This window comes from Phytophthora cinnamomi (assembly GCF_018691715.1).
Source record: "Phytophthora cinnamomi strain GKB4 chromosome Unknown Contig38, whole genome shotgun sequence".
NCBI lineage: Eukaryota > Oomycota > Peronosporomycetes > Peronosporales > Peronosporaceae > Phytophthora > Phytophthora cinnamomi.
This window is the reverse complement of record NW_027150971.1, coordinates 718,908-734,510: the sequence shown is the minus strand read 5'-3', so window position 1 is coordinate 734,510 and position 15,603 is coordinate 718,908. Positions and strand designations below refer to the sequence as shown.

General features: G+C 50.5%; 3 protein-coding genes across 3 annotated transcripts; 1 reads left to right on the top strand and 2 right to left on the bottom strand.

Moving 5' to 3' along the window:
• Positions 1–8,105: 8,105 nt before the first annotated feature.
• IUM83_03236 (DNase I-like protein) lies at positions 8,106–9,226 on the top strand (the record flags this gene model as incomplete). The annotated part of the gene is made up of 2 exons (XM_067927223.1): positions 8,106–8,528; positions 8,633–9,226. 2 exons carry the CDS (start codon positions 8,106–8,108, stop codon positions 9,224–9,226), a joined length of 1,017 nt encoding a protein of 338 aa, XP_067792006.1.
• Positions 9,227–10,800: 1,574 nt separating this feature from the next.
• IUM83_03235 (DNase I-like protein) lies at positions 10,801–11,921 on the bottom strand (the record flags this gene model as incomplete). The annotated part of the gene is made up of 2 exons (XM_067927222.1): positions 10,801–11,394; positions 11,499–11,921. 2 exons carry the CDS (start codon positions 11,919–11,921, stop codon positions 10,801–10,803), a joined length of 1,017 nt encoding a protein of 338 aa, XP_067792002.1.
• A 767-nt stretch (positions 11,922–12,688) lies between these two features.
• Positions 12,689–13,670, bottom strand: IUM83_03234 (angel protein; the record flags this gene model as incomplete). Its single annotated transcript, XM_067927221.1, has 2 exons — positions 12,689–13,225; positions 13,299–13,670. The coding sequence occupies 2 exons, from the start codon at positions 13,668–13,670 to the stop codon at positions 12,689–12,691; spliced, it is 909 nt and encodes a 302-aa protein (XP_067792000.1).
• Positions 13,671–15,603: the final 1,933 nt, after the last annotated feature.

Below are 15,603 nucleotides of genomic sequence, written 5' to 3'. Positions count from 1 at the left end.
GCCGGATTGGTTATCATCGCTTGCAGCAGGTTTTAACGGCACATTTTTTTCTTCATGGACACCCGATTCTACAGTCGTGTTTTCGTTTTTGACGAGTGTTAGTGGATTTCGTGCTGCCGCGATACTTAGTCTCCGTTTGGACAAGCTGGGCATCTTCGTTTGTGGACTGTCGGAGCTATTACTGTCAAGGTTGATATTCAGATTTCTTCGACTCTGACGGAATACACGCTGGAGACGCCTTACTGCTCTGCCGTACAGTTCCACTCGTACTTCTTCAATTGTCTGGACGACGGATTTCTGGAGCAGCTGCGCAAACCGCTCGTCGTACGGCGTACTTAGTTCAGCGAGCGACACCAAAGGAGGGACGTGGCGATTGGCAGTACGTGCACGTTTGTACTCCGTCACGCACTTGTTGTCTTCGCCTAGTGACTGAAAGCAGAGGCCGAGGTTATAATGAATGGCAGCGAGCACCTGGGACTGTTTTGCGAAGTTCAGGGCAATTGCATAGTATTCTAACGCGAGTGCGTAGTCCTCGTGGTGGAAACACTTCTCCGCGAGCGAATACCACAGGTCGAAATACTGCTCGTCTCTTAGCGTGGTGTCTTGTTGTATGCCCTTGAGCTTCAACACAGACGCTAGGCTCTGAGCTGCTGCAACGTAGTCGCCACTGGCCTGTTGACACTGCATCAACATCAATCGATAATCTGCTGCGTTATACACCGCAAAATGTGCCATTGCGTTCGTCGAAGCCAGAACAGGAACCTCCGTGGGCGTTGGTTGATGCGGGACGCTTTCATGGAGAGCCATGATCTTGTTCATACACTCGATAGCGTCCACATAGAGTTTCAGACGATGAAACACTTGAAACTGAAGAAACACGAGGTTTGGACGATCTTTATCACAGAAGCTCACAAACTGTGAAAAGAGTTCAAGGAAGATATCCCGTGTCTTCTCAAGGTTGTCATCACCTTTGAGCCAAAATAGGCCAATTGCATAGCGAAGGAGCAGCATCGGGTCAGCCAGACTCCCTATGTATGCAAAGGCGCTCGTAAAAGCTCGAAGGCTCTTGCTTAAGTGAAAGCGTGCGATAGGTAAATACTTTCGATGACGCATGAAGATATCCAAGTGCGCTGAACCAAGCCAAAACCAGTACTCCTGCGTACTAGTAGTGTTCTTGTGCAATAATGCTGCGTGTTCCAAAAGTAAAATTCCAGGCAGACTTGTGCCTGACCAACGAACGTAGCGTAGACCGAGCTTGAGTAAATTCTCTTCGTTTCGCGGATCCGCCATGACAAATTCTTCCAGCTGGAGACAACCGACTTTCTCGATGATGTTTCGACCTGCCAACCACTTGCCCCACTTCTTGTGATAGTTTGACACACTCTGAACAGCCCCTGAGTGTTGAGACGGATGTCGTTTTGAGGGCGCTTGGAGCTTGTTCTGGGAGCTTAGTGCTGGTCCCGAACTCTTCTCACCTGGCGTTTTTACCACAGTCTTCGCAACACTAGCTGTAGTTAGCCCTGGTAGTGCATCACTGGTGTCGATAGTACTCATTCGACGCGCCCGATTTCTCCTTTTCACATCTTCCGCTGTATGTCTTCGTTCTAGTTTAGGTGTTGGTTCAGCGATAACTGGTTCCTTTGGTACTTGTGCAACGGTGACCCTTCTTTTAGAAATTTTTGAACTCGATTGTGCTTTTTCGATGGGGCTTGCTGGCACAGTTTTTTTGCTAGGACTCAGCGATTTTTTTCGCGCCGTCGTCTTGGGGTTCTCGAAAGAAGATGATGGCTTTTCTGGCTGATTTAGTAGTGTCGTTCTTGTTGCACTGTTGACTTCAACCACAGCTGGGTCTGGATACTTTGACTCACTCTCCGCCACTGGCTGCAGTTGTTCGCCGTGAGAAGTGAGGCGTGTTACTTGAACATCCTGTTGTTGTTTCGGATTGTTTCGAGCATGGTCTTGCGGTGAGGTCATTTCGTTACTCTGGTCATTTTTCCTATCTGCGCATTCTTCGCCACCTAAAACGAGCTCTATGATGCTGTTGGTTGGACCGTTGTTAACAGGCAAATCGCCTATGCAATCCACTGGATCGAGTTCAGCATCGTTGACACAGACGGAAGCGGTCTGGCTGTTGCTACCAGAATCCGCAACGTCAGTCTCCTTATCAGATGATAACGTTTTAATGGCATCGAGGTCGGCGCAGGCCTCACTTTCTTCCAGCACTAACCCAAGTTGATCTGCGTTGTTTGCCAATTTGCTGCTTTCTATTTCGGCACCAACATTCTCCAGGGAACTTTCGGGGTCACTGGCTTCAGCAATATTTCTGTTGAAAAAGCTACCTATATCTGAGTTCACAATCATGTCATGACTTTGACGCTGCACCACGTCGTTTTCAGCCACATTGTTCCTGCGTAAATCGGTGTTGCTGACACAGTTACCCATTTCCATATTGTGATCGTTTCTTGACTTGACGTCACGACCAGTGTTTTCAATGGCCTCTTGCTGTTTGCACGACTTTTTTGCTTGATCGTCGCTGTTCTTGGCTTCTGAGTGTAAGTCCTGCAAATGGTTTTGTCCCATTACTCCGTTGTCTGGTAATGGGTCTGCTGCCGATGACAGAACAGCTCCTTCCGAGATTTGTCGTACTTCGACGTCTGTGCCCTCCGATGTTCTTCCCTCGAGAGTTACTTTATTACTTGGCAGCTTCTCGATCTTTTCATTAGATGCTTGCTGGTGTTCCCAACTTTCTTGCGGAATTGCAGTAGCACACAAGAATTCCTCTCGCGAAATTGGAGGTAAAACTTGCGCAGGCTGATGGGGTAATGTTGATGCACTTTCTCCGCTGATTGTCATAGCTGTGTCAACGATCGGCAATATAGCGCTCGCACTTTCTTGGGTCTCCTTCTTAACGTCCTGAAAGTTCGGTATGGCAGCTTGGGGTAGCTCGCCCACACACCTCTCACTTTTATCATCCACAGTTTCATCACTTGCTCCGGTTGTCGAGTCATTGGTAGGAAAAACTATAATTTCGGGGTCTTCAGCAGGTACAAGCACTTTTTCCTGTGCGACTTCACTTTCGAGAACCACATTTGCTTTATAATCTACTACTGGCTCTGGCGGAGGCAAAAATTCTTGAACTGGTAGCTCCGCTGCATTTGGCAACGGACCTAACCGAATTGTCCCCTCCGATCCCGTCGAGTTGGATCGCTGTCTTAATCTGCCCTGCGATTCTGCATGGCTCTGCTCTTGTGTCGTCTGTGCTAATGGATTTTGTCCATGAACATCGTCATCAATAGGTCCTGGAGACTCCACAGGGAACATCGACTCCGGAATTGGTTTCCCGTTTTCGTCAGTGTTAGGACTAATAAACCCAAATATTGATTGCCCATATGCATCAATGCTCGAAGATCTTGACGGAGGTCGAGCACTATTGGCTAACTTTGCAGGTTTGTGTGTTTCTACAGCAGCATCGGCATCTGCGACGAGGTGTTTCTTGGTCACAACATTAGCAGCAACCTCTGCGTTGAGCAATTTATCACTAGCTGGATTCTCGCGTTTTGGACTTAGTAAAGTTGGGGATGAATGCGATGAACCTAGAGCATGTAGACTTAGTACCGGTGAAATAGCGCTTCTGCTGTGTTCAAAACCCAATCGCAAGTTCCCTGTGCTCCGTTGCATCGACGTTCCAAAGGAATTCACCATCATAACTTGTCGTGCCGTTCTCAACAGTGCGTCCAGTCGTGTAGGTGGTGTTTGCAAACTTGGCCCTTCAGCGGTGATTTCAATGCTCATGCCAATGTCATCTTGCCAGTGATCTTTTCTCAAGACGCTCCTGTGCACCTCCGAAGGTCGCCGTCGTAAAAATTGTTCTGGCTCCGACGTGTCATCGGGCATGTTTTTCAGCGCATACGCATTGCCGACGACGACGCTAGTCCGGGGTACAGACAAAGCTCTTGGCTGCGGAGTGGCCTCCTCGGTACTAGTAACAGTCACCATTGATGAACGTCTCGATCTTTCGCCAGATAAATCATGCACCGTTTCCTCGATCACAACATCGTACGAATGCTGGTCTTGTGAAGGTGGCAGAACTTCTTGAGCGGCCTGTGTGGCCCTAATGCGCTCTTGGCGGCCCTTTTGACGACGCTCTTCAAGGTCTCTGTGCTTCGTCTTACGCTCTGGGAGTCCTCTTTTGACAGGTGATAAGCCGGGGGCTAAAGTATATGGTTGAATCTTGTAGGCGCTGACGTCCTTGTCGTCTTCAAGCAAGGGTGAGGCATGCTCAGACTCCTCATAATTTGTTTCTAGCTCTGCCTTCCGCACCGTCTTGGAGTCCGCAACAGCCATACGATGTAGAATACTTGCTTCGCTACTTTTCCGATCCAGTTTTCCTGACTCGGCTTCACTTCCAGCGCTTTCGTCGTCCCAGCTCGCGTCCTGCTCATGTCGTCGCATCGCCTTTGCAACCGCTTCCATTGTACGCTTTGAATGTTTTTGCACACGGACAGCGCGTCGATCCTGGCGTTTGGAAGGCAAATGAGGGTTCCTTTGCTTGTCAGGTGGGGTACTGACCGGTAGCAGACGCATTTTCTTTTCGACGTGAGGCTCCGGTTCCCGACACACCAGCTTTCCAACATCTCGCTGCCGGTTCCCTATGATATTCAACTGACCGAGAATTCCATTTGCCATTGCCTCCAGACTAATCACTTCGGTGGCTGCAGCTTCAACCGGGTATGCCGCCCGGTACAGATATTCAGCTTTCTGGCGTGTAACAAACAGCGAATACTCATTTTCGACATCATCGCGAGCTGCCACACGGAACCCAGCAGTTCGAGACGGGGTTAAAGGCGTTGAAGGCAACGGAGTTGATCGAGGTGGAGATGACGGCGTGCTATTTCCCGGAGTTGCAGCGTTTTGAACCTCAAAAATCTCGATCGTGAGCAGTCTTCCGGAGAGGGCGACCTGTTCGACTTGGAGAAGTCGTGTAGGTGGTGTTTGCAAACTTGGCCCTTCAGCGGTGATTTCAATGCTCATGCCAATGTCATCTTGCCAGTGATCTTTTCTCAAGACGCTCCTGTGCACCTCCGAAGGTTGCCGTCGTAAAAATTGTTCTGGCTCCGACGTGTCATCGGGCATGTTTTTCAGCGCATACGCATTGCCGACGACGACGCTAGACCGGGGTGCAGACAAAGCTCTTGGCTGCGGAGTGGCCTCCTCGGTACTAGTAACAGTCACCATTGATGAACGTCTCGATCTTTCGCCAGATAAATCATGCACCGTTTCCTCGATCACAACATCGTACGAATGCTGGTCTTGTGAAGGTGGCAGAACTTCTTGAGCGGCCTGTGTGGCCCTAATGCGCTCTTGGCGGCCCTTTTGACGACGCTCTTCAAGGTCTCTGTGCTTCGTCTTACGCTCTGGGAGTCCTCTTTTGACAGGTGATAAGCCGGGGGCTAAAGTATATGGTTGAATCTTGTAGGCGCTGACGTCCTTGTCGTCTTCAAGCAAGGGTGAGGCATGCTCAGACTCCTCATAATTTGTTTCTAGCTCTGCCTTCCGCACCGTCTTGGAGTCCGCAACAGCCATACGATGTAGAATACTTGCTTCGCTACTTTTCCGATCCAGTTTTCCTGACTCGGCTTCACTTCCAGCGCTTTCGTCGTCCCAGCTCGCGTCCTGCTCATGTCGTCGCATCGCCTTTGCAACCGCTTCCATTGTACGCTTTGAATGCTTTTGCACACGGACAGCGCGTCGATCCTGGCGTTTGGAAGGCAAATGAGGGTTCCTTTGCTTGTCAGGTGGGGTACTGACCGGTAGCAGACGCATTTTCTTTTCGACGTGAGGCTCCGGTTCCCGACACACCAGCTTTCCAACATCTCGCTGCCGGTTCCCTATGATATTCAACTGACCGAGAATTCCATTTGCCATTGCCTCCAGACTAATCACTTCGGTGGCTGCAGCTTCAACCGGGTATGCCGCCCGGTACAGATATTCAGCTTTCTGGCGTGTAACAAACAGCGAATACTCATTTTCGACATCATCGCGAGCTGCCACACGGAACCCAGCAGTTCGAGACGGGGTTAAAGGCGTTGAAGGCAACGGAGTTGATCGAGGTGGAGATGACGGCGTGCTATTTCCCGGAGTTGCAGCGTTTTGAACCTCAAAAATCTCGATCGTGAGCAGTCTTCCGGAGAGGGCGACCTGTTCGACTTGGAGAAGTCGTGTAGGTGGTGTTTGCAAACTTGGCCCTTCAGCGGTGATTTCAATGCTCATGCCAATGTCATCTTGCCAGTGATCTTTTCTCAAGACGCTCCTGTGCACCTCCGAAGGTTGCCGTCGTAAAAATTGTTCTGGCTCCGACGTGTCATCGGGCATGTTTTTCAGCGCATACGCATTGCCGACGACGACGCTAGTCCGGGGTACAGACAAAGCTCTTGGCTGCGGAGTGGCCTCCTCGGTACTAGTAACAGTCACCATTGATGAACGTCTCGATCTTTCGCCAGATAAATCATGCACCGTTTCCTCGATCACAACATCGTACGAATGCTGGTCTTGTGAAGGTGGCAGAACTTCTTGAGCGGCCTGTGTGGCCCTAATGCGCTCTTGGCGGCCCTTTTGACGACGCTCTTCAAGGTCTCTGTGCTTCGTCTTACGCTCTGGGAGTCCTCTTTTGACAGGTGATAAGCCGGGGGCTAAAGTATATGGTTGAATCTTGTAGGCGCTGACGTCCTTGTCGTCTTCAAGCAAGGGTGAGGCATGCTCAGACTCCTCATAATTTGTTTCTAGCTCTGCCTTCCGCACCGTCTTGGAGTCCGCAACAGCCATACGATGTAGAATACTTGCTTCGCTACTTTTCCGATCCAGTTTTCCTGACTCGGCTTCACTTCCAGCGCTTTCGTCGTCCCAGCTCGCGTCCTGCTCATGTCGTCGCATCGCCTTTGCAACCGCTTCCATTGTACGCTTTGAATGTTTTTGCACACGGACAGCGCGTCGATCCTGGCGTTTGGAAGGCAAATGAGGGTTCCTTTGCTTGTCAGGTGGGGTACTGACCGGTAGCAGACGCATTTTCTTTTCGACGTGAGGCTCCGGTTCCCGACACACCAGCTTTCCAACATCTCGCTGCCGGTTCCCTATGATATTCAACTGACCGAGAATTCCATTTGCCATTGCCTCCAGACTAATCACTTCGGTGGCTGCAGCTTCAACCGGGTATGCCGCCCGGTACAGATATTCAGCTTTCTGGCGTGTAACAAACAGCGAATACTCATTTTCGACATCATCGCGAGCTGCCACACGGAACCCAGCAGTTCGAGACGGGGTTAAAGGCGTTGAAGGCAACGGAGTTGATCGAGGTGGAGATGACGGCGTGCTATTTCTCGGAGTTGCAGCGTTTTGAACCTCAAAAATCTCGATCGTGAGCAGTCTTTCGGAGAGGGCGACATGTTCGACTTGGAGAACGAGCTGGTCTCTTGGTTGGGAGGGAGGTCTCTCGCGGGCGCTAGAGTCACCAGCACTCATACTTTGCACAAGGAAGACGAAGACGCACCCTGGTTACCTGGATGCACACAGTCCCTTAAGGTGTTAAAGTGAGAAGTTCTACTCTGGTCAACAGCTAGGATAAAACGAACTAAGTATAATTAGGAGCGCTTGGCCCATTTGGCGTCAGTGGATAGATAATACAGCATCTCCCTATCAAAAGCGGACTCGCCTCAATTCAACGCTGCATCATGAGGCACACTCCTTCCGAAGCTTTGCGGGCTCCGAGCTTTGCGGTCGAAAGCCGCGACCGCCTTCAATGTTGAGTCGGTGAGTGAGATACCAAACAATCGCTGCCGTCAAGTGCCAGGTAACTGTACAGTAACACACAAACCATACCATCACACTTTCTCTCTTGCTGTCCGATTGAAAGCGCTGCACCTTCCAACACCAATAGTGGTTTACTTGAAGTAGCTGGTTTCTCCAACATGCATAATTAATTCATTCATACCAGATAGCGAACCCCTCGAGTGGATAGCCCGGACGATTATCCTACACGCACAAGTACGCACCGTACACCTCACTTTTCATTTTCCTTGAAACGGCTCCACCAAGACATTGTTGTAGATATCATGGTCTTGGTAAAATCAGTCATCCTCGGCGCTGCTGCCGTTGCCGGCCTCTCCAACGATTGCGCTGCCATCGACATCTCCGCCGGAATCGGGCTGTCCGCTCAAAACCAGTACTCTCCGAGCGCTGCCTCCACGCAGCTCAAGGTCATGACATTTAACCTGCGCACGTCCATCGCCAACGACAAGTGTCCGAGCGGGTGCTGGGAGCAGCGTAGGTGGCGCGCGAAGAAACTCGTGGAGAAGTACGAACCCGACCTCATTGGCACGCAGGAAGGCGCGCCCGACCAGATCGAGTTCTTCACGTCGAACCTGTCGTACGCGAGTCTGGGGGAGTGCGCGGGCGAGTGCAAGTGGAACGAGCGTGACAGCATTTTCTACAAGCCGGAGCGCTGGGAGGTGCTGAAGAACTCGACGTTCGCGCTGGTAAGTATTGGGGGGGGGGGGGGGGTACGTTGCCCGGAAACCTTTCCACTAATGTGTTGTTATTGTGTGTGTCTGCTTTTGCGGTTGTTTGATGTTGCTTTCAGAGCGGCACACCGGAGGTGCTCGGCTCCAACACGTGGAACCTCGAGTACCTTCGTGCGGCGGTGATCGCTCGTCTGCGCGACCGTGCCACGAGCCGAGTTGTGTGCATGCTCAACACGCACTACGACATCACTCGCGGCCAGAACCAGTCGTCTGTGTTGGTGGCTCAGCGTATGAGCGAGTTCTGCCAAGACGGTGACGCGGTGTTCATGACGGGAGACCTGAACGCGATTCCGACGACGGCTGCTGTGAAGTACTTGGAGAATGAGATTGCTCTCGACGGTGCGGACACACCGATCCCGATGTACGACTCGCTGACAGCTGGTGGAGCTGGCATCGCGACGTGGATTGGCTCCGGGTTCGGTAACCAAACGTGGGAGCCGTACAAGTTCGACTACATTTTCACTCGTGACGACGCGGAGACTTGCCTCCAGAACGCTTCGGTGCTGGTTGACCTGTTCGACGGGTACTCGAGTTCGGACCACGCCGTGGGGATGTCGAAGTTCTGTTTGGGGACGGAATGCAGCGAATGCATCGGAGAAAAGGACACGATACAGGACTTGCGAATTCAGCTCGATGCGTCAGTATCGCTTTAAGACAATAAGGGACTTACTCGGAGTAAGCACACAAAGTACACATTGGTAGCTTATGCTTTGGCTGTGATTTTATCCGCGCCGAGATTTTGTTATTGGAAGCGCAGATCCTGAGTGTAGTAATGCTTGGGCTTCCATGTCAGTATTCGTTGCCCGGAATGATACAACCGACATGTACGCACCCAGCATTGCGATGTTGCATAGTAGCCAGTTAATCAAGATCTGGTCGTGTGGATTCGTCTTCATCGCGCCAATGTTCCACGCAACTGCAGGGCCTGAATACCTTTGTAGATTCCCGCGAAATACCCACACGCAGTTGCGCTTCTATCGGCAAGTGCGCCCATATACCAGTATATCCAACCTTGCCAGTGCATCATTCCAACCGTAAACTATGTAGAGGAAAAACGGAGGAAGAAGTGTTGGAAAATCTTCGGCGATATCAAGGTTCTGTGAGGTTTCATACTGCAAATTCATGTCAGACTGCAGATACAACCCGGCCGCCCACGTGGTGTTTGTCAATAGTGCAAAAAGGACCAGCGACCGCACAGCAACGTCCGCCACGACGAATTCGACCTCTTGTAGTCTTGTTATGCTCTCATTTGTATGGCTTATGTTTCTTCTCTTGCTGACTTGACCACCCAGAGTTTTGCCGACTGCGTACGCGGCTCCCATTTGTGCCAACCAGTAGAATGAACTCGCCAGTCCGCTGGTACGTACATTGAACGCAGTCACGTTGAAAAAAGAGTGATACGCATAAAACCAGTTGCTGTATGCAAACAGCGGCAGTAACCAAAGAATGACACGTAGTTGCTTCGTCGCCGTCCTATCAAACTGCTGTCTTAACTACACTCACAATACTTCCACGGTTCCACTCTCTTCATAAAAATCGGCGGGAGTTGTTCCGTCCTCTCGAACAACTTGGTTGGAGTCAACAATACCAACAACTACGAGGAGGACGCCTGCGCACATCAGTTCAACGAATACAGCATACATGGTCCCCGATGGACGCTCTGTCGGTGCCCTTGCACTATTGACAAACACCACGTGGGCGGCCGGGTTGTATCTGCAGTCTGACATGAATTTGCAGTATGAAACCTCACAGAACCTTGATATCGCCGAAGATTTTCCAACGAGCTTCTTCCTCCGATTCCTCTACATAGTTTACGGTTGGAATGATGCACTGTGGCAAGGTTGGATATACTGGTATGGGCGCACTTGCCGAGATTCCCAAAGCAACGCAGCCCGCGTAATACATTTCCAAGCGGGAATCTACAAAGGTATTCAGGCCCTGCAGTTGCGTGGAACATTGGCGCGATGAAGACGAATAACCACACGACCAGATCTTGATTAACTGGCTACTACACGTTCGCAATACGACCGGGCAATAAACTGGGTTGCGTACATGTCGGTTGTATCATTCCGGGCAACGAATACTGACATGGAAGCCCAAGCATTACTACACTCAGGATCTGCGCTTCCAATAACAAAATCTCGGCGCGGATAAAATCACAGCCAAAGCATAACTACAACAGATGTGGATTTGCGTGCTTACCTCCGAGTAAGCGTCCCTTATTGTCTTAAAGCGATACTGACGCATCGAGCTGAATTCGCAAGTCCTGTATCGTGTCCTTTTCTCCGATGCATTCGCTGCATTCCGTCCCCAAACAGAACTTCGACATCCCCACGGCGTGGTCCGAACTCGAGTACCCGTCGAACAGGTCAACCAGCACCGAAGCGTTCTGGAGGCAAGTCTCCGCGTCGTCACGAGTGAAAATGTAGTCGAACTTGTACGGCTCCCACGTTTGGTTACCGAACCCGGAGCCAATCCACGTCGCGATGCCAGCTCCACCAGCTGTCAGCGAGTCGTACATCGGGATCGGTGTGTCCGCACCGTCGAGAGCAATCTCATTCTCCAAGTACTTCACAGCAGCCGTCGTCGGAATCGCGTTCAGGTCTCCCGTCATGAACACCGCGTCACCGTCTTGGCAGAACTCGCTCATACGCTGAGCCACCAACACGGACGACTGGTTCTGGCCGCGAGTGATGTCGTAGTGCGTGTTGAGCATGCACACGACTCGGCTCGTGGCACGGTCGCGCAGACGAGCGATCACCGCCGCACGAAGGTACTCGAGGTTCCACGTGTTGGAGCCGAGCACCTCCGGTGTGCCGCTCTGAAAACAACATCAAACAACCGCAAAAGCAGACACACACAATAACAACACATTAGTGGAAAGGTTTCCGGGCAACGTACCCCCCCCCCCCCCCCGATACTTACCAGCGCGAACGTCGAGTTCTTCAGCACCTCCCAGCGCTCCGGCTTGTAGAAAATGCTGTCACGCTCGTTCCACTTGCACTCGCCCGCGCACTCCCCCAGACTCGCGTACGACAGGTTCGACGTGAAGAACTCGATCTGGTCGGGCGCGCCTTCCTGCGTGCCAATGAGGTCGGGTTCGTACTTCTCCACGAGTTTCTTCGCGCGCCACCTACGCTGCTCCCAGCACCCGCTCGGACACTTGTCGTTGGCGATGGACGTGCGCAGGTTAAATGTCATGACCTTGAGCTGCGTGGAGGCAGCGCTCGGAGAGTACTGGTTTTGAGCGGACAGCCCGATTCCGGCGGAGATGTCGATGGCAGCGCAATCGTTGGAGAGGCCGGCAACGGCAGCAGCGCCGAGGATGATTGATGTCGCAGAGACCATAACTTGAATAGATATTAGCTCGGTGTGTAAGTAGCTTGTACGAGCTTGACTTGTCAAATTGGAAACTGAGCTGAGGCGGAGTTCGGTCAGGTAGTCATCACTGATGACTATACCGATGGCTGCGCACTACAGCAACTCCTGACGAAAAAGCCTAGCTGTCTCGGACAGCAGCCAGCCAGACGTACAACAGGATCGGTTCTACTTGCACTATATAACTTATATAAAGCTTATAACTATTAGTACCAGTAAGTTATAGCGACGAGCTAACATTAGTAACCACCAGCAGGCTTACCCTCGCGATGGAAAGATAGTTGTTGAGATGTGCTTTACGCCTCGACTGAGTTGATTAGCCGTGCGTGAGTCATCGGATTCAATGTCCGGGCGGGCTGATGTACGCAGCGCTAATACCTTGACGGGCACGGTGCGGCAGCAGGATGGAGCGAAAGGAGACGGCCGACATGCAGGGCATCCGACTTGGGCGCGTGGATACACCTTGTCACGCTTGCCTACGCTGGAGATAGATCACCTCAAAGCATGTACCAGCCAAGACAGCGCAAAGCCGCCACGATCGCTACGTTGCAAAGGTGCTGATGCTCAAGGCTGTCCCGAAGACAACCAGCCCTTTACCTAGATCATGTTGTACAGAATACATGTACCATCTTCAATTTCATTTGGTTGCAGCGAGCCGCAATTGCAGCCCATCTTGTATTCATTGATTGCGAGCGTTTTGCAAAGTGCTACGGTACGAAAGCTCATGAAGTGCACAACTACGCGATGCAGTACGAACACTCAGTCCCGAGGCAAAATTCAGACATCGGTACTGCATGATCGGAGCTCGAATAACCGTCAAACATATCAACCAGAACGGTGCCGTTGCGCAGACAGGTGTGGTCATCACGGCGAGAGAAAATGTAGTCGTACTTGCAGTCCACTGGGTGATCCCCAAAGGAGGATCCAATCCAAGTAGGCCCGCCTGCACCCGCTGCGGTCAACGTTTCGTACAGCGGGATCGGTGTGTAGGACCCATCGATTGGACCTTGGTTAGCGAGGTACAGAGCGGCAGCGCTCTGAGGGACAGCGTTCAGATCGCCCGTCATGAGCACGGTGTCTTCTGCCAGGCAGTGCTGACTCAAACGCTTCGCGACCAAAACTGCCGACTGCGACTGGCCCAGCGATATGTCAAAGTGCGTATTTAGCATACACACGACACAATCACTGGTCTTGTCGCGGAAACGTGCGATAACAGCAGCGCGCAAGTACTGGAGCCCCCAAGTGTTCGATGGCAGCACGTCGGGAGTATCGCTCTGTTCGATTGGCAGTATGAGCTAGAATGGTAATAATCTAAGTATGAATACGAATCTGTTGACCAAAACGTACCAACGCGAACGTGGAGGTCTCCAAGAGATCCCAACGATCAACTTTGTAAAAAATACTGTCGCGCTCGTTCCATTGACAATCACCCGCACACTCCCCCGTGCTTGCGAACGAAAGCTGCCTCTGGAAGAACTCGATCTGGCCGGGGGCTCCTTCTTGTGTGCCGATGAGATCAGGCTCATACTTGTCCACGAGCTGCTTGACACGCCACTTGCGCTGCTCCCAGCAACCGCTCGGACAGAGATCGTTAGCGATCGATGTCCGCAAGTTGAAGCTCATTACCTTCAGATGAGAAGCAGCGCTGCAGCTCAAACCGCACACGTCACCGACAGCCTCAATTGCGGTAAGAGTAGTGACGAGCCGAGTAAATCGCATAGCCGATCAATAGCCTCTTATTTTAATAGTGATGTCCCAGGGTACTTGTCAGCAAATTCGAAAGTAACGTTTGTTCTAGGCGCTTGGCGTGGTCATAACCATAGCGAAGCAAGTTCTTGATTTCTCCTCCTATTTGTAGCGCTTCCATTGAATGCCGTTGCACGCTTCGCTGGCCGGTCATTATTTATAGACACACGTGTGCACTTCTGGCCCCTCTAAATTCCGTCAAACACTTCTGAGAACAACGCATCAGCATGAGATCAGCACCGAAAAACGAGTATTTTTTAAAAGTTGCCACCCGCTGCCCTTCATTCGCGACTCGCGAAGACGAACCAGAAGTGGTCGCTGACATTCAGAAATTGTTGGACCAAAGCGTATCGTAGAAATGAATGTGGCTCGAAAACTCACCACCGTGCTGCGCTTACCTTCCGAGCGGCGAGGCGCCGAACACCTATTAGAGATCTTTAGTTTCCGGGGCTATCTCGGGTTTTGGAGTTATTTTGGCATTGCTCCAAAAATAAACTTCTTCGAATTTCAGGTAGCTCCACTGGAGTTAACTTTAAGTATTGGACTATCCGCCGGTATTTTATCCATAATTTATTTCCAGATTATTTCAGATTATCTAGATTTTATGTAGTTCCAACTCCAGAAACTAAAGTTCTCTAATACACTGTATCCATGTTACAGACCATCTTCAAGCACACACCAGTGGCGTGACGCCACTGCTCTCGTGATGGAAAATCTTTCAAGCCCGCACGGCCGAGAAACTACACCCATTCAATTTCAAAACTGCAAATTCCAAGTTCAATAGTGCAAAATGTAAAATTAAAATGACATTGAATAGACACTAGGCTACTTCGTACATTTATACGCAAGGCAATCGCTGATTTGCAATTTGCCAGCCAATAGGCAAATCGCGCTCTTCAACTCTATGTACCGAGATATATCATACAGTTTATAATATACAATCATAGAATGTTGCTGTTTTACTCATGTATTGAGCTTGAAATTTGCAGTTTTGAAGTTGAAAAAGTGCAGTAAAGATGCTATGATACTCTGTACCACGTTGTTTGGTATTTGGCAAGATTCAAATTTTACAGCAAAATCCGGATGGTGAATTAAAGAACAGAAGGATGCCCGAACGTTTAAATAGGCGTCAGGCACACAAGCGTTTTGCAGCTGGGTTTGCACGAGCCATCAGTGCTAGGGACGAGTGGTTCGATGTGGTTTTACTCATGCGAGAGGTATCATAAATTGCTTCACAGACTGTATTAAATACAAGCACACTCATCGAGCTTTCTTATCAGCAACGTTTGGAGAACCAGGTTTATGTGGGGTTAATCTTCTTGAATGCCTTTGCTAACACGCTGGTACACTACAGTTTAGAAAAAATGGTCGAGTTGAGACACCTGTACAGCACTGTTATCGACCTGGCACTCGACTTCGCCTGGGGAGTTATTACTCCAAGCAACATCATGTTTGTCTACATATCGTTGTTTATCGCAAGCAACGGGGCATTTTCGGAACAGTTTAACTACTCAGACACGATTCAAATTAAAGCAATTCTGGAGTGCAATCAGTTCTTCATGATGAGTTAATTGGATGTTGTTACTACGACTTTACCGTACTTGAATATGCTATCGGGTTTGCGAAGTGTAAAATTTCTAATTCAGCATGACATGGATGTGATTCGAGTTGCATCGTCGGCACGGGTATCTGTAGAAAGGTTTGCTGCTAAGCTTGGAGATGATGTAGAGCTCTTCACGGACCAAGACCCAGCCCAAATATGTGCGAAAAAAATCAAACATCGTCAAGCCCCAGGCTAGAGCTAAATGGACATTCTGTGGTACCCGAATTACTGCATTCGTTGTGGTGCTTATGCCTATCTGTGGTGTATTTGTTCGATTGCGTCGTCGGGGGTTTTCGGTGGTGA